Source organism: Mizuhopecten yessoensis, unplaced genomic scaffold (assembly GCF_002113885.1).
Source record: "Mizuhopecten yessoensis strain PY_sf001 unplaced genomic scaffold, ASM211388v2 scaffold716023, whole genome shotgun sequence".
Classification (NCBI taxonomy): Eukaryota; Metazoa; Mollusca; class Bivalvia; order Pectinida; family Pectinidae; genus Mizuhopecten; species Mizuhopecten yessoensis.
The window spans coordinates 85,426-106,567 of record NW_018479909.1 but is presented as its reverse complement, the minus strand read 5'-3'; the positions used below and the strand labels follow the sequence as shown (position 1 = coordinate 106,567).

Here is a 21,142-nt window from a genome sequence, read left to right as displayed (position 1 = left end):
TGGGTTGTAGAGGTGTCCATAGAGGAACAAAGGGTTAGGCTGGGTTGTAGAGGTGTCCATAGAGGAACAAAGGGTTAGGCTGGGTTGTAGAGGTGTCCATAGAGGAACAAAGGGTTAGGCTGGGTTGTAGAGGTGTCCATAGAGGAACAAAGGGTTAGGCTGGGTTGTAGAGGTGTCCATAGAGGAACAAAGGGTTAGGCTGGGTTGTAGAGGTGTCCATAGAGGAACAAAGGGTTAGGCTGGGTTGTAGAAGTGTCCACAGAGGAACAAAGGGTAAGGCTGGGTTGTAGAGGTGTCCATAGAGGAAAGGGTTAGGCTGGGTTGTAGAGGTGTCCATAGAGGAACAAATGGTTAGGCTGGGTTGTAGATGTGTCCATAGAGGAACAAAGGGTTAGGCTGGGTTGTAGAGGTGTCCTTAAAGAAACAAAGAGTAAGGCAGGTGAGTAGATGTGTCCATAGAGGAACAAAGAGTAAGGCAGGGATGTAGAGGTGTCCATAGAGGAACAAAGGTTAAAGCTGTGTTGTAGAGGTGTCCATAGAGGAAAGGGTTAGGCTGGGTTCATTTATTTTCATTTATTAACTTTCGGCCTTACGGCCCATCAGTACAAACATATCAATACAATGCATAATATACACAATAACACGGCTCACAATATACAGTGAGAGAGTGGAGTAAATAAATTAGATTCTTAACTTATTAGCTTCAAAAATATATTTACCAAGTTGACATAATTCCTTAGTATTGTTAACACACAATAATTGTATAAATTTAAACATGGANGTGTCCATAGAGGAACAAAGGGTTAGGCTGGGTTGTAGAGGTGTCCATAGAGGAACAAAGGGTTAGGCTTGGTTGTAGAGGTGTCCATAGAGGAACAAAGGGTTAGGCTGGGTTGTAGAGGTGTCTATAGAGGAACAAAGGGTTAGGCTGGTGCATAGAGGTGTCCATAGAGGAACAAAGGGTTAGGCTGGGTTGTAGAAGTGTCCATAGAGGAACAAAGGGTTAGGCTGGGTTGTAGAGGTGTCCATAGAGGAACAAAGGGTTAGGCTTGGTTGTAGAGGTGTACATAGAGGAACAAAGGGTTAGGCTGGGGTGTTACAGGGTGACCATAGTTGACAAGGAGCAGTTAGTCAGGGTGAGTGCTTAACAGTCGAGATGTTTTCAGACTAAATTTAGTCATTCTAGTACCCTTGTTGCTGTTTGTTTGAAGTCAGCAAATAATCGTTGTCCTTGTCCATGGCGGCTGATCTCTTCATAGGAGCTGAAGTAGACAGATAAATCGCTCAGAATCAGGTTTTGATAATTTGAAATGAAGCCAACAGATTCAATATTATTTTTCAATTTGCAAGTGCAGTTACTAAACCATATTGTCAGACATTTGCACAACATCATTCTTAAAGTCAGTCATGCATCAGATACTGTCAGATACCTGTTGTGGTACTCTCTGGATCAACATATTCAGAGACCAACCTAGATAAGTATATGAATTTGAAGTGGTCCTTTATACAGGTTCTATTAACCTGAAAATGACCGCTAAATGATTTTTAAAGGGATCTTTTTAACCCGAGTGATCAACAGAGGTGGTCTTGTACAGGTGACTACTTACCTGGAGTACCAGTATTAACAGGACTCGGACTTGTCCTGATCTGCTGGAAGTAGACTTCTTACCTGGAGTACCAGTATTAACAGGACCCAGACTTGTCATGATCTGCTGGAAGTAGGCTAGTTACCTGTAGTACTGGTACCAGTATTAACAGGACCCAGACTTGTCATGATCTGCTGGAAGTAGGCTACCTACCTGGAGTACTGGTACCAGTATTAACAGGACCGAGACTTGTCATGATCTGCTGGAAGTAGACTATTTACCTGGAGTACTGGTGCCAGTATTAACAGGACCCATACTTGACATGATCTGCTGGAAGTAGACTACTTACCTGAAGTATCAGTATTAACAGGACCCAGGCTTGTCATGATCTGCTGGCAGTAGACTACTTACCTGGAGTACTGGTGCCAGTATTAACAGGACCCATACTTGACATGATCTGCTGGAAGTAGACTACTTACCTGAAGTATCAGTATTAACAGGACCCAGGCTTGTCATGATCTGTTGGAAGAAGACTACCTACCTGGAGTACTGGTACCAGTATTAACGGGACCGAGACTTGTCATGATCTGCTGGAAGTAGGCTACTTACCTGAAGTATCAGTATTAACAGGACCCAAGCTTGTCATGATCTGCTGGCAGTAGACTACTTACCTGGAGTACTGGTACCAGTATTAACAGGACCGAGACTTGTCATTATCTGCTGGCAGTAGACTACTTACCTGGAGTACTGGTGCGAGTATTAACAGGACCCAGGCTTGTCATGATCTGCTGGAAGAAGACTACCTACCTGGAGTACTGGTACCAGTATTAACGGGACCGAGACTTGTCATGATCTGCTGGAAGTAGGCTACTTACCTGGAGTACTGGTGCCAGTATTAACAGGACCCAGCCTTTTATTATCTGCTGGCAGTAGACTACTTACCTGGAGTACTGGTATCAGTATTAACAGGACCCAGACTTGTCATGATCTGCTGGCAGTAGACTACTTGCCTGGAGTACTGGTACCAGTATTAACAGGACCGAGACTTGTCAAGATCTGCTGGCAGTAGACTACTTACCTGGAGTACTGCTACCAGTATTAACAGGACCGAGACTTGTCATTATCTGCTGGCAGTAGACTACTTACCTGGAGTACTGGTGCGAGTATTAACAGGACCCAGGCTTGTCATGATCTGCTGGAAGAAGACTACCTACCTGGAGGACTGGTACCAGTATTAACAGGACCGAGACTTGTCATTATCTGCTGGCAGTAGACTACTTACCTGGAGTACTGGTGCCAGTATCAACAGGACCCAGGCTTGTCATGATCTGCTGGAAGAAGACTACCTACCTGGAGGACTGGTACCAGTATTAACAGGACCGAGACTTGTCATGATCTGCTGGAAGTAGGCTACTTACCTGGAGTACTGGTGCCAGTATTAACAGGAGCCAGGCTTGTCATGATCTGCTGGAAGTAGGCTACTAACAGGCCCCAGGCTTGTCATGATCTGCTGGCAGTAGACTATTTACCTGGAGTACTGGTGCCAGTATTAACAGGACCCAGCCTTTTATGATCTGCTGGCAGTAGACTACTTACCTGGAGTACTGGTGCCAGTATCAACAGGACCCAGGCTTGTCATGATCTGCTGGAAGAAGACTACCTACCTGGAGGACTGGTACCAGTATTAACAGGACCGAGACTTGTCAAGATCTGCTGGCAGTAGACTACTTACCTGGAGTACTTGTACCAGTATTAACAGGACCCAGACTTGTCATGATCTGCTGGAAGTAAGCTTGTTGAGACGGTTCTACAAACATATTCGAAGAATCATTTTACTTCACTCCTGCAATAAAGTGCCCTCCCTTCTCTTGGTCAATCTTTTTTTCACTAGGTGGGGGCTTACTTCCCGTCAAATACGGTAAAACAAATTTTGGTATTGGGCTATACAGCCATTAGATTTTTGGATTTTAATAACAAACTTGTCCTTTAAACAAGTCCTTATAGGGCTCGAGTCGTTGTTAGAAATGACTTTGACCTTAAAATTTAAATTTCAGTGGTAAGTTCCGCAATATGATGAAACTTGATTTGGATAAACTGGATAAAATGATGACTTCTAGAATTCTATATACACAACAGGAAAACAAATTAAATGTGCTAAATGCATTGGAATCAACAGTCTGCAGACTTAACGGTAAGTATCCACTTTTCACTGATGTACAGACTATCACTCACTGCATCATTATTCTGAACCCACTCTCACCCATCATTGGTTGGAAATTGGGTATTCTATCGCAATTCAAGTATTGAAAAAAGAGGCCCAATGGGCCTGCACCACTCACTTGATATTAATCTCACACTTGTAATCTTAAAAGTGGACAAAAATACAGCTACAGGCAGAATATCAGTGTTTGATTCATTAGAACCTATTAAAAGATTTAAACATATGAAGCCTGCGACCTAGAATGTCGAACAAGGACATTAGGTTGAACAGAGTTTATAGTCTTCCAACCCAGCATGCTTCTGCCAAAATATCATTACCCTAGACCTTTTGATTATACAGAACAAATCATTTAAAGATTTAAACATATATTGACCACTGTGACCTTGAATATAGGCGAAGGTCATTCACTTTGTAGTCCTTCATCCCAGCATGTTAATAGCCAAATATCATCATCCTTGGCCTTTTGCTTATTTACAAGTCATTTAAAGGTTATTAACATATTTGACCCATGTGACCTTGAAAGTGGGTCAAGGTCATTCATTTGAGCAAACTTGGTAGTCCTTCATCCCAGCATGCTTCAGGCGCAATTTCAGTACCCTGGGTCTTTTGGTTATTGAGAAGAAACTGTTTGAAGATTTTAAGACATTCGACTCCTGTGACCTTGAAAGTGGGTCAAGGTCATTCATTTGAACAAACTTGGTAGCCCTTCATCCAAGCATGCTACTGGCCAAATATCATCACACTAGGCCTTTTGGTTATTGAGAAGAAGTCATTTAAAGTAAAATATCGACCACGGACCACAGACCACGGACCACGGACCATGGACCACGGCATAAGCTCACTTGGCCCTTCGGGCCAGGTGAGCTAAAAATGTATTCAAAGCATGTATTGTGATTTAAAAATATACAAGTTTCGTGTATTTCTTAACCTTTTGCAGCAGATTACTTGTTAGAGATCACATAACCAATGTTTCATACTCATGATTGGTGCAAGAAAACTTGTCAGTCGGCCGGTGTTGTCACCAAGTAGAGCCTCTGAATAAACATGTGAACTGTTCACGTAGCCCCGGATGTGAGCCTCCAAAGCATTGATGAGCTGTTTCACTAAAGGCCTCTGTTCACTTCCGGTTGAAATGAGGAACTCTTCTTCCAAAGTCTCTTCTGCTCTATCCAGGAATTCATAAATTTCTTCATATTTTACAAACCTAAAATAATTGAAGCAGAGAAAATAAGGACATTTTTCTACTCCATTGCAAATGTTTCGCAGTGCATACATGACCAAACAAACAATTTTCAAACAAATATAAGATCTACATGGTAATTTGGATGTCAACACGACAAGTCAGTGTGGTCAGAAAATGACTACAACATGATCACATACTCATCAAGTCTGTAGACAAGGTTGCGATGCATTTCCATTAATCTGTTGGGAGTGATGCACGTCGTCAGCCAGGGGTTATTCTGTTCCACGACATGGAGCAGCACGTCTATTTGGGTATTGTTTCGAGGGGCGTGAAACATTGGTATCATCTCTTTGACTATATATTCAATGGGGTCAAGGAAGTCTGCAGCGATATTTAAAAGTCAAAATATATAATATATTCCAGCAATAATATATAGATATACAGTTCTATTTTCAAGATAATCAAATTTAAACAAGATTAACACAAGAGGCCCAAGAGGGCCTGTATTGCTCACCTGAATATTTCAGCAGTCATAGCAAAATATTCTCATTAAATATTATATTCCACTAAAATTATTTCCCTCGCAAACTTTGTTGGCTCCATCTGTTGAAACTACCAGCAAAATATTATTATAAGATTCTATGCTTTTTGATTCTTCTTCAGAAGTTGCTCTACATATTTTCCCCTCTGACCTTTTAAGTAGGTCAATATCATTTTCCTTCTCAAATTGGTTAGCTCTATTCCAAAATCCTACCAGCCAAATCTTATGAATTCATTCTCGAGAACAAATCCTTTAAAATGTTGTTGACCTCTGTGACCTCTTAAGTAGGTTGAGGTCATTTTCATTCGCAAATTTTGGTGAGCTCTATCCCAGGAAGTCACCAGCCAAATATTATAATTTTATGAATTTTAATTCTTCAGAAGAAGTAGTTTGAACCGTTTGACATATTTGAACACTGTGACCTTGAAAGTAATTCAAGGTCATTTTCATTCGCAAACTTTGTTTGGCTCTTCCCCATGAAATAATCAGCCAAATATTAAGGTTCTATACCTTCCATTTCTTCAGAAGAAGTTGTTCTAAGCGTTGGACATATCCGACTCCTGTGACCTTGAAAGTAGGTCAATGTAATTTTTATTCGCAAACTTTGTTGGGCCCTTTCCAATTTTCCAAGAAAGATACAAGCCAAATATTTAGGTTCTATAACTTTCAGTTCTTAAGAAGTCGTTTTAATCATTAGACACATTTGACCCCTGTGACCTTGAAAGAAGGTCAAGGTCATTTTCATCCTCAACTTTGTCGGGTTCTATCCCAGGAAGCCGTCAAATATACAGATGCTATACCGTTTAGTTCTTCAGAAGAAAGTCGTTTGAAGCATTTGACATATTTGACCCCTGTGACCTTGAAAGTAGGTCAAACTAATTTTCATTCTCAAACTTTGTTGGGCTTTATCCCAGAAAGCCACCAGGCAAATATAAAGATTCTATACCTTTTAGTTCTTCAGAATAAGTTGTTAGAAGTTTGACATATTTGACCCATGTGACCTTGAAAGTGGGTCAAGGTCATTCATTTGAGTAAACTTGGTAGTCCTTCATCCCAGTATGCTTCAGGCGCAATTTCAGTACCCTAGGCCTTTCGGTTATTGAGAAGAAGTTTTTTGAAGATTTTAAGACATTTTACCCCTGTGACCTTGAAAGTTGGTCAAGGTCATTCATTTGAACAAACATGGTAGCCCTTCATCGCAGAATGCTACAGGCCCAATATCAGTACCCTGGGTCTTTTGGTTATTGAGTAGAAGTCATTTGAAGTTTTTAGGATCCGACTCCTGTGACCTTGAAAGTAGGTCAAGATCATTTTCATTCTTAAACTTTGTTGGGCTCCATCCCAGGAATCCATCAGCAAAATATGAAGATTCTATACCTTTAAGTTCTTCAGAAGAAGTCGTTTGAAGCATTTGACACATTTTACCCCTGTGACCATGAAAGTAGTTCAACGTCATTTTCGTCATTTTCGTTCTCAAACTTTGTTGGGCTCCTACTAACGGTCACGAGTCTGGCGTCCTACAACTGGACTACTGTGCCTCCTATTTCTCTCTAAGAATTTCAGTGAAATAGTTTCCCTCCCTATGGGGAATGGATAATCATGTAAGGATATGGAGTTCACAATTCTGATCAAGCACCTTTTGACCCTTTCATCTAGGAAGAGTATATTCATCTAGGATTTCTGGGTAAGAAGATTTGAAATTTTAACCTATTTGATCTGTTTTGGTCTCAACACTCACACATTTGCTCTTTGTGTGGGTCAATTCAGGTTATTATTTTCATACTAGACTCCCCTGGGCCAGCTCCTGAACACAAGAGATCCCAGAGGGATCTTGGCACCCACCATTGTACCAACTGCATTAGTTCCATTTCAGTTCATCTTTTCTCTTCTTTTCTCTTATCTGTTTTGATCAGTTTGCCTGTCCGTCATCATATTCAATCTTTTGATCAGCCTCAAAAGTTAACATGCACAACTCAGGACCAAGCAGAACCTACATATCAAATATGAGAAAAAATCTGTAACCAGATGGCCGGCCGATATGATTTGATATGCTAAACTACCGAGGGTAAGAACAAGAGGAACCCTTATGCAAGCGATAGGGCTAAATCACTTTTACTCCCAAATTCAATACAACCGCCGGCCAGCCATCTTGGTTTTCCAGTCATCCCCAAAATTTGATATGCGGAACTAGAAACCATCAGGAACCTTCATATGAAATTTGAGAAAGACCCCTCCTGAACATTCGGAGTAATAACGCTAACAAACTTTCATTCTCAAATTTGAGATTGTCAACTGTCGGCCATCTTGGTTTTCCCTTCTGTCCCAAAATTTAATATGCGTAACAAAGGACCATGGGGAACTGTTATGTGAAATTTGAGAAATATCCATTTTATACTTTATAAGAAATAGCGCCAACAAACTTTCATTCTCAAATTCAATATGGCCAGCTGTCGGCTATCTTGGTTTTGCGATCAGTCCCAAAAAACGATATTCATAACTAGGGATCATGGGGAACCTTCATGTGAAATTTGAGAAATAGCGATAACAAGAATTGTTTAAGGACAGATGGAACGACGGATGGACGGACGGACCACGGACACAGGGCGATTTGAAGAGCCCACCATCTAATGATGGTGGGCTAAAAATATACCAAAATATATTTCCCTACAGTAAATTTTATCCTCAGTGGTTTGGTTTAATTTTACATTGTTTAACGTCCTATTAACAGCTAAGGCCATTTAAGGACGTCCCTCCATATGTGATGTGTATGCATGCATGCATGTATATATGCCGGAGACAGGGTAGGGAAGGGCTGGTCCTGACGTAATGAATTTCCAACATTAAGATCTTTCCATCTATGAAGAGTTTGATTTTAGGATTTTAGAATTTTGGCCAATTTCACCTCTTTTGGCACTTCCCGCTGGGTCCTCCTGGTTCAGACCCATACATTTTACTATACTGTTGGTGCTTATCTTTTAAACCTTCCAGTTGTTCCAGAAAAGGTATAAAGCATATATTATACACAGATGATCAACATAGATATGCAAAAGGTAATTGCAGAGCTCTCCTGAACTTTATTATATATGTGACCGAGAGATGTACTTGCCACTTAAAAGCTCACTCTTCAAGAAGTTAATGGCCCGTTCCTGCAGCTGTTGCTGGAGCTCTGAAACCACGTGACCTGCTACTTGATCGTACTTGTTCGGGTCAAAGCTGGAGTTTGTGAGGATGGCTTTGAACTGTTCCTTTAAGCTTCTGGAGTCATTGGTGAGATGGTATTTCATTTGAGATTTCATAGCCCCTGGAACATTCATTGCACCATAGTCCGAGAACATTTCATTTTAGATATACAATGTATTGAAAATTACTTCAACTGCAAGATCTTTGTTGCAACTTGTCAACTGAATGCACCAAATGTAACGGGTAACTTTGAATTTAATCCACCTAGAGTAATTGCTAAACTCTTGTATATTTAGGATACCTGGTGTAATAGAAGACCTGGTGTGCAATATATGTAATGCATTGCAAGAGACAACCTTGCATTTTATCAGAGTGCTACAATGGGTGACAGTGCAAGATATTTCTTGTAATTTGGGACCTTGAACAAAATACTTTTGTAATATTTAGTAGGTAAATTCCTATATGAAATGTGCATGGGACCTCGTGCGACAGATCACATTAGTAAACGTGTACAAGACAACTAGCTAGTAGTGTAAAATACGACTAGGCTGTCTGCTGTAATGGGCGATATATGGTCTCCAAGAAATCTGGTGTAATAGGTGAACTCTAAAGTCCTTTAATGTGGGACTTTGGGTACAAGATATTTGTCATGTTAACTTCTGCATAAGATATCTAGTGTAAAACACAGCCTCCTATGAAAGATACCTCTTGTTAAAGACATTCACTGCATGCAAGGCATCTGTAGTGAATACAAAATCCACTGTAATCAATAAACTTGTGTGCTACATATATTCTGCAACAGGTGACATCTTGTGTAAGATATCTGTTCTGATGGGCAACATCCTGTTTTGGATATCTGTTGTGATGGGTGACCTTGTGTGTTAGATATCTGATGTGATGGGCGACCTCATGTGTTACATATCTGATGTGATGGGTGACCTTGTGTGTTAGATATCTGATGTGATGGGTAACCTCATGTGTTACATATCTACGGTGATGGGTGACCTTGTGTGTTAGATATCTGCTGTGATGGATGACCTTATGTTAGATATCCACTGTAATGGATGACCTTGTGTATTACATATCTGATGCGATGGGTGACCTTGTGGTAGATATCTGATGTGATGGGTGACCTTGTGTGTTACATATCTGATGTGATGGGTGACCTTGTGTTAAGATATCTGATGTAATGGGTGACCTTGTGTTAGATATCTGATGTGCTGGGTGACCTCATGTGTTACATATCTGATTTGATGGATGACCCTGTGTGTTAGATATCTGATGTGATGGGCGACCTTGTGTGTTAAGATATCTGATGTGATGGATGACCTTGCATGTTAAATATCTACTGTGATGGGTGACCTTGTGTGTTACATATCTACTGCCATGGGTGACCTTGTGTGTTAGATATCTGCTGTGATGCGCGACCTCGTGTGTTACATATCTGATGTGATGGATGACCTTGTGTTAGATATCTGATGTTCTGGGTGACCTCGTGTGTTACATATCTACTGTGATGGGTGACCTTGTGTGTTTCATATCTAATGTGATGGGCGTCATTGCCTGTTACATATCTGATTTGATGGATGACCCTGTGTGTTACATATCTACTGTAATGGGTGACCTTGTGTTAGATATCTGATGTGATGGGTGAACTTGTGTTATATATTTGATGTGATGGATGACCTTGTGTTAGATATCTGATGTGATGGGTGACCTTGTGTTAGATATCTGATGTGATGGATGACCTTGTGTGTTAGATATCTGATGTGATGGATGACCTTGCATGTTAAATATCTACGGTGATAGGTGACCTTGTGTGCTAGATATCTGATGTGATGGGTGACCTTGTGTGTTAGATATCTGCTCTGATGGGTGACCTCGTGTGTTAGATATCTGATGTAATGGGTGACCTCACGTGTTCCATATCTGCTGCGATGGGTGACCTTGTGTGTTACATATCTACTGTGATGGATGACCTTGTGTGTTAGATATCTGCTGTGATGGATGACATTGTGTGTTAGATATCTGCTGTGATGGGTGACCTTGTGTGTTACATATCTGCCGATGTGATGGGTGACCTTGTGTGTTAGATATCTGCTGTGATGGGTTACATTGTGTGTTAGATATCTGCTGTGATGGGTTACATTGTGTGTTAGATATCTGCTGTGATGGGTGACATTGTGTGTTCGATATCTGCTGTGATGGGTGACATTGTGTGTTAGATATCTACTGTGATGGGTGACATTGTGTTAGATATCTGCTGTGATGGATGACATTGTGTGTTACATATCTACTGTGATGGGTGACCTTCTGTTAGATATCTGCTGTGATGGATGACCTTGTGTGTTACATATCTACTGTGATGGGCGACATTGTGTGTTAGATATCTGCTTTGATGGATGAGATTGTGTGTTACATATCTATTGTGATGGGTGACCTTCTGTTAGATATCTGGTGTGATGGATGACCTTGTTTGTTACATATCTACTGTGATGGGCGACATTGTGTGTTACATATTTACTGTGATGGATGACCTTGTGTGTTAGATATCTACCGTGATGGGTGACCTTGTGTGTTACATATCTACCGTGATGGGTGACATTGTATGTTAGATATCTACTGTGATGGGTGACCTTGTGTGTTAGATATCTACTGTGATGGGTGACTTTGTGTGTTACATATCTGATGTGATGGGCGACCTTGTGTGTTACATATATACTGGGATGGGTGACCTTGTGTTACATATCTACTGTGATGGGTGACATTGTGTGTTAGATATCTGCTGTGATGGGCGACGTTGTGTGTTAGATATCCGATGTGATGGGTGACCTTGTGTGTTACATATCTTATGTGATGGGTGACCTTGTGTTAGATATCTGCTGTGATGGATGACCTTGTGTGCCAGATATCTATTGTGATGGGTGACATTGTGTGTTAGATATCTGCTGTGATGGGTGACCTTGTGTTAGATATCTGATGTGATGGGCGACCTTGTGTGTTACATATATACTGGGATGGGTGACCTTGTGTTACATATCTACTGTGATGGGTGACATTGTGTGTTCCATATCTGATGTGATGGGCGACCTTGTGTGTTAGATATCTAATGTGATGGGTGACCTTGTGTTAGATATCTCCTAGGATGGGTGACCTTGTGTTAGATATCTGATGTAATGGGTGACCTTGTGTGTTACATATCTGCTGTGCTGGGTGACCTTGTGTGTTACATATCTGCTGTGCTGGGTGACCTTGTGTGTTACATATCTGGTGTGATGGTCGACCGTGTGTGTTTCATATCTACTGGGATGGGGGACCTTGTGTGTTACATATCTGCTGTGATGGGTGAACGTGTGTGTTACATATCTGATGTGATGGGTGGCCTTGTGTTAGATATCTCCTATGATGGGCGACCTTGTGTTAGATATCTGCTGTGATGGGTGACCTTGTGTGTTACATATCTGCTGTGATGGGTGAACTTGTGTGTTACATATCTGATGTGATGGGTGGCCTTGTGTGCTAGATATCTATTGTGATGGGTGACATTGTGTGTTAGATATCTGCTGTGATGGGTGACCTTGTGTGTTACATATCTGATGTGATGGGTGACCTTGTGTGTTAGATATCTGCTGTGATGGATGACCTTGTGTGTTTCATATCTACTGGGATGGGTGACCATGTGTGTTACATATCTGCTGTGCTGGGTGACCTTGTGTGTTACATATCTGATGTGATGGGTGACCTTGTGTTAGATATCTCCTATGATTTGTGACCTTGTGTTAGATATCTGCTGTGATGGGTGACCTTGTGTGTTGCATATCTGATGTGATTGGTGGCCTTGTGTGTTAGATATCTAATGTGATGGGTGACCTTGTGTTAGATATCTGCTGTGATTGATGACCTTGTGTGTTACATATCTGATGTAATGGGTGACATTGTGTGTAAGATATCTACTGTGATGGATGACCTTGTTTGTTTCATATCTACTGTGATGGGTGACCTTGTGTGTTACATATCTGATGTGATGGGTGACCTTGTGTTAGATATATAATGCTATGGGTGACCTTGTGTGTTACATATCTACTGTGATGGGTGACATGGTGTGTTAGATTTCTACTGTGATTGGTGACCTCGTGTGTTAGATATCTACTGTGATGGGTGACCTTGTGTGTTACATATCTGCTGTGATGGGCGACATTGTGTGCTACATATCTGATGTGATGGGTGACCTTGTTTTAGATATATAATGCTATGGGTGACCTTGTGTGTTACATATCTGATGTGATGGGTGACCTCGTGTTAGATATCTGCTGTAATGGGTGACCTTGTTTTAGATATCTGCTGTAATGGGTGACCTTGTTTTAGATATCTTCTGTAATGGGTGACCTTGTGCGTTACGTATCTGATGTAATGGGTAACCTTGTGTTAGATATCTGATGTGATGGGTGACCTTGTGTTAGATATATTATGCGATGGGTGACCTTGTGTGTTAGATATCTACTGTGATGAGTGACTTTGTGTGTTAGATATCTGATGTGATGGGTGACCTTCTGTTAGATATCCGATGTGATGGGTGACCTCATGTGTTAGATATCTAATGTGATGGGTGACCTCGTGTGTTAGATATCTGATGTAATGGGTGACCTCGTGTGTTAGATATCTAATGTGATTGGTGACCTTGTGTTAGATATATAATGCGATTGGTGACCTTGTGTGTTACATATCTACTGTGATGGGTTACATATCTGATGTGATGTGTGACCTTGTGTGGTAGATATGTGATGTGATGGGTGACTTTGTGTGTTAGATATCTGATGTGATGGGTGACCTGATGTGTTAGATATATAATGTGATGGGTGACCTTGTGTTACATATCTGATGTGATGTGTGACCTTGTGTGTTACATATCTGCTGTAATGGGTGACCTTGTGTGTTAGATATATACTGTGATGGGTGACCTTGTGTGTTACATATCTGATGTGAAGGGTGACCTTGTGTTAGATATCTGATGTAATGGGTGACCTTGTGTGTTACATATCTGATGTGAAGGGTGACCTTGTGTTAGATATCTGATGTAATGCGTGACCTTGTGTGTTACATATCTGATGTGATGGGTGATCTTGTTAGATATCTGCTGTGATGGGTGACCTTGTGTCAGATATCTGCTGTGATGGGTGACCTTGTGTGTTAGATATCTAATGCGATGGGTGACCTTGTGTTAGATATCTGATGTGATGGGTGACCTGATGTGTTAGATATATAATGTGATGGGTGACCTTGTGTTACATATCTGATGTGATGTGTGACCTTGTGTGTTACATATCTGATGTGATGGGTGATCTTGTTAGATATCTGCTGTGATGGGTGACCTTGTGTCAGATATCTGCTGTGATGGGTGACCTTGTGTGTTAGATATCTGCTGTGATGGGTGACCTTGTGTCAGATATCTGCTGTGATGGGTGACCTTGTGTCAGATATCTGCTGTGATGGGTGACCTTGTGTCAGATATCTGCTGTGATGGGTGACCTTGTGTGTTAGATATCTAATGTGATGGGTGACCTTGTGTTAGATATCTGATGTGATGGGCGACCTTGTGTGTTAGATATCTAATGTGATGGGTGACCTTGTGTTAGATATCTAATGTGATGGGCGACCTTGTGTTACATATCTAATGTGATGGGCGACCTTGTGTCTTACATATATATTGCGATAGGTGACCTTGCGTGTTAGATATGTGATGTGCTGGGTGAATTTGTGTTAGATATCCGACGTGATAGGTGACCTTGTGTGTTAGATATCCAACGTGATGGGTGACCTTGCGTGTTAGATATGTTATGTGCTGGGTGACCTTGGGTGTTCGATATGTGATGTGATCGGTGACCTGTGATGGGTGACCTTGTGTGTTACATATGTGATGCGCTGGGTGAATTGTGTTAGATATGTTATGTGCTGGGTGACCTTGCATGTTAGATATGTGATGTGATGAGTGACCTGTGATGGGTGACCTTGTGCGTTACATATGTTATGTGCTGGGTGAATTCGTGTCCTATATATCTGCTGCGATGGTTCACCTTGTTTGTTTGCTTTTTAAGGTAATGGTCATGCGAGCTTGTAGATCCACTGAGGACTTGTACATCTGTATCTGTATTTCACTTACATATGACTACTTGATGGAACTTTGTGGCTGGACATGTATTGTGAGGGAGTATCACAGACCCAATGATCCCCTTGATCATTGACTTAAGGACTTCATCCATCTCGCCACCTGAAAGATGGAACTGTCGAACTGCCCTCGTCAAAATGTAATGGACTTTAATCCCATCTACCGTAAGGTTATCTGCAAGGGAACATTCTCCAATTATTAAAGTAAATTAATGCAGCATCCAAAATGATTAAATATTTCAAATCTGAGCCATTGTTTATTGATAATGCTACGATTTTAAGATTAATTTGATTTTATCCAGATCAAATGTTTGGAGTTATACGAGCCTTTTAACATTGTTTTAAACTCCATAAGGCCTCTTACTGGCAGAACAGAAATTGGTTCAGTGGTCTGAAAACAGAAATGGAAATCCCCTACACATACTACTACCAAACTCTACTATTGTGCAACATTAATAATAATTTGAGGTTCTTATATACAGCTTTATCACATCCCAACTTGTAGGACGTCTTAAAGTGGTTCACAAATTATTACCCGTGGTTATAGGGCATTTGGAATCGGCCAATATCTTTCTCAACTCACTGGGGAGCATACAGCCGGTGCTGCCATTTTGGTGCTCACATCTAGCATTCTACAATTCTAGCACTGCCCAAACCGCGTATTCATTTTCATCTGAGTAGTAGACTGGAACAAGCGAAGTAAAGTATCTTGCTCAAAGATACAACACAGTGCTGTGCCGTGACTCGAACCCGCAACCCTTTGGTCACGATCCCGGCGTCCTACCACTAAACTACCATGTCTCCTTAAGATTGATAGTAGTATGTATGGTTACCCAAAACATAAATCTCTACAGTACCAACACTTACTTCTGATAGGACCATCAGGAAATCCTCTGAAGAAATCGCCTAGTACATCATACATCCAGCACTCCACGAGATCCCTTATGTCCCTGTCATCATCATCATCACTGTCAGACCCAGGTGCTTTAGTACTTGCTGGGGTTCCTGTGGGGCTACTGTCAGTGGTAAAATCATTGTCTTTGCTATTAAACCGTTCTAGTATTCGACTAAGATTTCCTAAAAGCTCGGCCACTTTTCTACGGTTGGTCTCTTCCCTCAAATTTGCGACTGGCTCATCAGTTGGAGGGGGTACTCCAGTAAAGGGTCCACCTGTAATGGGTCCACCGGTAAAGGGTCCACTGGTAAAGGGTCTATCAGGTCCACCAGTAAAGGATCCACCGAGTCCACCAGTAAAGGATCCACCGGGTCCACCAGTAAAGGATCCACCAGGTCCACCTGTAAAGGGTCTATTAGTAATGGGTACACCGGTAAAGGGTCCACTGCTAAAGGATCCACCGGGTCCACCGGTAAAGGGTCCATCAGGTCCACCAGTAAAGGGTCCACCAGTATAGGTTCCACCAGGTACTTCACTGGTTGGTTTGGTATGTTTTGGGCTATAGGTTGGTTTGGTACCGTCAGTGTTATATGAACTGATGGCATTTTCTTTATACTGTTCTTCCACTATTTGGCGAAGTTCTCGTAAAAGCTGTGAAAGTTCTCTGTCGTCCTCATCGCCTTTTGGTAAGTTTGTGACCGGCTCACCAGTCGGAGGGGACAACGAAGGGTTTACTGAAGGCGGCGGTCCAGTAAAGGGTCTATTGGTTATGGGTCCGCCTGTAATGGGTCCACCGATAAAGGGTCCACTGGTAAAGGGTCCATCAGGTCCACCGGTAAAGGATCCACTGGTAAGGTGTCCATCAGGTCCACCAGTAAAGGATCCACCGGGTCCACCTGTAAAGGGTCTTTTAGCAATGGGTCCACCGGTAAAGGGTCCATCAGGTCCACCAGTAAAGGATCCACCGGGTTCACCGGTAAAGGGTCCATCAGGTCCACCAGTAAAGGATCCACTGGGTCTACCTGTAAAGGGTCCATTAGTAATGGGTCCACCGGTAAAGGTTCCACCAGGTACTTCACTGGTTGGTTTGGTATGTTTTGGGCTATAGGTTGGCTTGGTACCGTCAGTGTTATATGAACTGATGGCATTTTCTTTATACTGTTCTTCCACTATTTGGCGAAGTTCTCGTAAAAGCTGTGAAAGTTCTCCGTCCTCATCGCCTTTTGGTAAGTTTGTGGCCGGCTCACCAGTCGGAGGGGACAACGAAGGGTTTACTGAAGGCGGCGGTCCAGTAAAGGGTCTATTGGTTATGGGTCCACCTGTAACGGGTCCACCAGTAAAGGGTCCACTGGTAAAGGGTCCATCAGGTCCACCAGTTAAGGATCCACCGGGTCCACCAGTAAAGGGTCCATTAGTAAAGGGTCCATCAGGTCCACCATTAAAGGGTCTACTGGTAAAGGGTCCATCAGGTCCACCAGTAAAGGGTCTACTGGTAAAGGGTCCATCAGGTCCACCAGTAAAGGGTCTACTGGTAAAGGGTCCATCAGGTCCACCAGTTAAGGATCCACCGGGTCCACCAGTAAAGGGTCCACTGGTAAAGGGTCCATCAGGTCCACCAGTAAAGGGTCCACTGGTAAAGGGTCCATCAGGTCCACCAGTTAAGGATCCACCGGGTCCACCAGTAAAGGGTCCATTAGTAAAGGGTCCATCAGGTCCACCAGTAAAGGGTCCACTGGTAAAGGGTCCATCAGGTCCACCGGTAAAGGGTCCACTGGTAAAGGGTCCATCAGGTCTACCAGTAAAGGATCCACCATTTCTTTTTTCAGGGGTGTAGGTCTCTCCTGTTTGAGGGTGGTATAACGGGTTCCAGGAAGGGGAAGAGTTACTATTTCGCTTTGCCTTGTCATTCCAATATTTCCATTCCTGTTGTGCACGCTCTGAAAGGTGCAGGGAATCTAAAAACTTGGCAAGGAGATGTCGCCGTGGTAGAGAATTCGCCCCGTAGACTGGAATACAGAAATATATGTACTAAATGATAATACAACCGTACTTTGGAGTAAGCAGAGAGTGCGTGGTGGCAGGATCAAGTGCATGTCCGTGTATATAGTGTTCATTCAAACTTATTGTTTAATACTGCAAAGGAGGCCCAATTTCAATGTGTTCTCAAACTTCAAAAAAAATTGGGCCCTTAAAAATATGAAAACTCAGCACATTGCTTACGCTAGTGTAACCTTATAATAGTCAACAGCCTATAAGGCATCGTGGTATAACATTGCTCAAAAACTATTAACAGAATCCAATAAGATGTTTTTGGACACTAAAATTTTCAAAATGTGGTTCAGCACATTGCTTACATGCCTATATAAAAATGACTAAATCTTATAATAGTCAACAAGTATTTAGACTGGAAGTTCAACACTGCACAAAACAAATTCTTAAAAACCTTGGGGCCAGGTGAGCTAAAAACCTTGGGGCCAGGTGATCTAAAAACCTTGGGGCCAGGTGAGCTAAAAACCTTCGGGCCAACTGTGCTACACTACAGTTATGCCAAAAACAAGGAAGGTAAGGTCACTGTTTACACAACCACAGTGCAGCGGGACAGAGATCCTAAAGTTCAACAGTCAATTCGTAGAATTTACCCTGCTTTCAGGGCTAAATGTGACTGCTCAAGTTCATTGTTGGGATTTGGCGTAGCTGTACGGTGTTGGACTTGCTTATACAGAGGTTGACCAGGGCATTTTGAAAAAAGGAATCAAAATCAAATTTGGGAAAATCGGCAAACCAAGTGTAATAGGATGAGAAATAGTGATAAAGATAGTAGTGCCGTCCCTGGGGGCTCGAACCCGCGACCCTTGGCTTTCCAGTCTGATGCTCTACCGCTGAGCTAAAGGGAAATTCCCTACAGCTGACGCTTGTAAGGCAACCTAATTTATACACATCTTTTACACTATTCCACCCTTTTATCAAACACCAACCCAGGTTCTTTGACTTCCCACCAAGGTTCTCCTACCTTGAACGGGGAGGGTCAACGGCACTTATTTGTAATAGGACGAGGAATAGTGATAAAGATAGTGCCGTCCCGGGGCTCGAACCTGTGACCCTTGGCTCTCCAGCCCGATGCTCTACCGAATCACCAAAGAGAACAAGAGGCCCATGGGCCTCAACAGTCACCTGATATATTTATACAGAGAGTTGATTTTGTTTTTAACATGCACAGAAATATTTTTCAAAGTGACAAAAAACAATAAAACCACCTTATTCAATATCTAGCATACAGATTTAAGTATTTGAAACTAGCACCTCTGATTCTAAACGAGGAAAATGAAGAACTTTTAGCACACTGACTCCTTTGGGCCCCACCCCACAGCCCTTGGGGGTAGGGCTGGCTCAAAATTTTCAAAGTATCAAACTGTCAACTCAAGGTTATAATTCCAATCAAGTTATTAACATGTAATATTCAAAGTATACTAAATAGGCATGTAACAGAATGGCAACTAAACTTGGCTCTTACCTACCTATTATGCGCATACAGAATTTAGCTGAAATCGTGACAATTTTTGGGGTGTTATTGTTACTAAAGTGATACAGAGAGATTCTCATGCATCAAATTAATATCCTAGTACCTGGGCCGGGGTAAAAAACATCTCATAGGGCAAGTGCAATACAGGATTGTCTTTCCCAATTGGTTCCCACATTTCAAATTTGGTAGTGGTTGTTTGGGGGAGATGTGCACACCCTCCCCACCTGTGCACGATATCAATACATATGCAAGAATTTCAATTAGCAGTCTAAAAAATTCTAATTTCCAAAACGGTCAACAGGGACAACACCTTTGATTTATATTTGATTTCCTTAGTTTACAATTGTAACAAATTCTCAGGTCCCTGCGGTTTATAACACTAAAAACTAATTAGAATATGGTTACCTTAACGGTTACCTTAACTGTCGGGACACATTTTTCTATCCTGAACCAGTGGCGGATTTTTGGGCTTCAGGAACCCCCCCACCCGAGAATTTTTTTTAAAAATCATGTATTTTCACCATTTCCTCAATTTGTCCACACATGGAACCCCACCCCCCAGGAAATTTGGAACATGTTTTAGGGGTTTTGATCGACTTTCGGTAAATTTGACATCCCCATTGATCATATATACGTGAAATTACTCTGAACACCTTATAGTTGAGGTCCTAATGAATAATTCAGAAATATATTTCGAGAATGCAAATCATTCATTTCTTTCTAATAAAACATACCAACCGAATGACAGAACCAGGCGGATTTAGGAAACCTGTAACGTCTCAGAAATCACGGATAAACACACCTATCAATACAGTACCCACCGCATGCAGTCATCCCTACAAGGATCAGAACGGTAGATAACATTTCCTCACGTGAGCAGACGTTCCGGCGACAAAATCCAACTAACAGTTTGGCACACGTGCACGTGTCTTTAATTATAGCCTGTTTCGACGACTCTTTCACTCATTGGCTCCGGTCTTTCATGTGTTCGTGCTTTTCGTGATCGTTTTACACGTGAAAATTATTCTAATTCATCGAGGACATCGATAGTACGCATGCGCTGATTATTTGCACGTGTTCCCAGTTGATAATAAGAAGAAAAAAACATGTTAGCAAGAAGATCCCAGTCGTTATAAGACATCTACGTTTACGGTGCTGACGTCAGCCAAAATTGTGAAAATGTACCGAAATGTTTTTTAAAATATCTTCTTCTTCTTTTACAAGGATCACACTCAAAGGTTTGAGTGCACTTGATCCTGGGAGGTGGCATTAAAAATGTTAAAAACAATTATTTTTGTTAATTTGTACTATAAGATAAAAAACAGAAAACACTTTATGGAAGGTTGAAACTAGACAGGGCAGACCTGAAAGAGTTCAGGTTTGGCTCCTGTGCTAGGGATGATGGTAGCGAATTCCAGTATAAGATCCTTATCGTTCTGTATGTTTGTTTGGGAGGGAATGACATTCGAGGCGAATCCTGTCCAGCGGTACAGCCAACGACATCAAGTCTGTGGTCGGATGCGATCAAGGCATGCGGACAGTTCTAGTACAGTCGATCGTTACCAGAGGGAAACTTCGAGGAAACTTGACATTCGAACAAACAAGAAACTACAGAAGTTTTTTAACACAAGTTACGTGAAATTTTAAAAAACAGATATTATTAAGACACATCTTGGACAATACTTATCTTCTATAGTGTACAGCATTGTTATAGAATTGATACTATTATGTTTAACAAAATTGAATAACTAACATTTTAACTTATGTGTTTTGAAAAGTAATTTCAAATGTTCTGAATATTTCCTGTCAAATTTATAAATATATGACCTTAACAACACAATTTTATGACATGAA

The 21,142-nt window shown here is 41.6% G+C and overlaps 1 protein-coding gene and 1 long non-coding RNA gene across 5 annotated transcripts in view; both read right to left on the bottom strand.

The window, feature by feature from the left end:
* LOC110441550 overlaps positions 1-1,830 on the bottom strand; it is a 3,342-nt gene extending 1,512 nt beyond the window's left edge. Inside the window, exons 1-2 of one of the 2 annotated variants that reach the window (XR_002461882.1) lie at positions 1,800-1,830; positions 1,190-1,262 (exon numbers count right to left, since the gene is read on the bottom strand). This is a non-coding gene — a long non-coding RNA (uncharacterized LOC110441550). The other variant, XR_002461881.1, reaches the window with a different exon arrangement.
* Positions 1,831-3,271: 1,441 nt separating this feature from the next.
* Positions 3,272-20,279, bottom strand: LOC110441548 (keratin, type I cytoskeletal 9-like). 3 transcript variants are annotated; one of them, XM_021484728.1, is made up of 8 exons: positions 20,110-20,279; positions 16,578-17,774; positions 15,741-16,277; positions 14,869-15,048; positions 8,638-8,832; positions 5,188-5,371; positions 4,785-5,011; positions 3,272-3,393 (listed from the first exon to the last, which is right to left on the bottom strand). In XM_021484728.1, the coding sequence occupies exons 1-8, from the start codon at positions 20,150-20,152 to the stop codon at positions 3,311-3,313; spliced, it is 2,646 nt and encodes an 881-aa protein (XP_021340403.1). In that variant the 5' UTR covers positions 20,153-20,279; the 3' UTR covers positions 3,272-3,310. The 3 variants fall into 3 exon arrangements, with proteins under 3 accessions (XP_021340403.1, XP_021340404.1, XP_021340402.1); XM_021484729.1 differs by having other exon boundaries at positions 15,741-16,664; positions 17,103-17,774; XM_021484727.1 differs by having other exon boundaries at positions 15,741-17,774.
* Positions 20,280-21,142: the final 863 nt, after the last annotated feature.

Coding starts and splice junctions, on each gene's coding strand:
- LOC110441548 (XM_021484727.1), bottom strand. CDS start 20,152: ATGTTATCTACCGTTCTGATCCTTGTAGGGATGACTGCATGCG. Junction 17,775..20,109: donor TGTAGGGATGACTGCATGCG/GTGGGTACTGTA, acceptor TCTGTATTCCAG/TCTACGGGGCGAATTCTCTA. Junction 3,394..4,784: donor TTTTCTTGCACCAATCATGA/GTATGAAACATT, acceptor ATATGTTTGTAG/AACCGTCTCAACAAGCTTAC.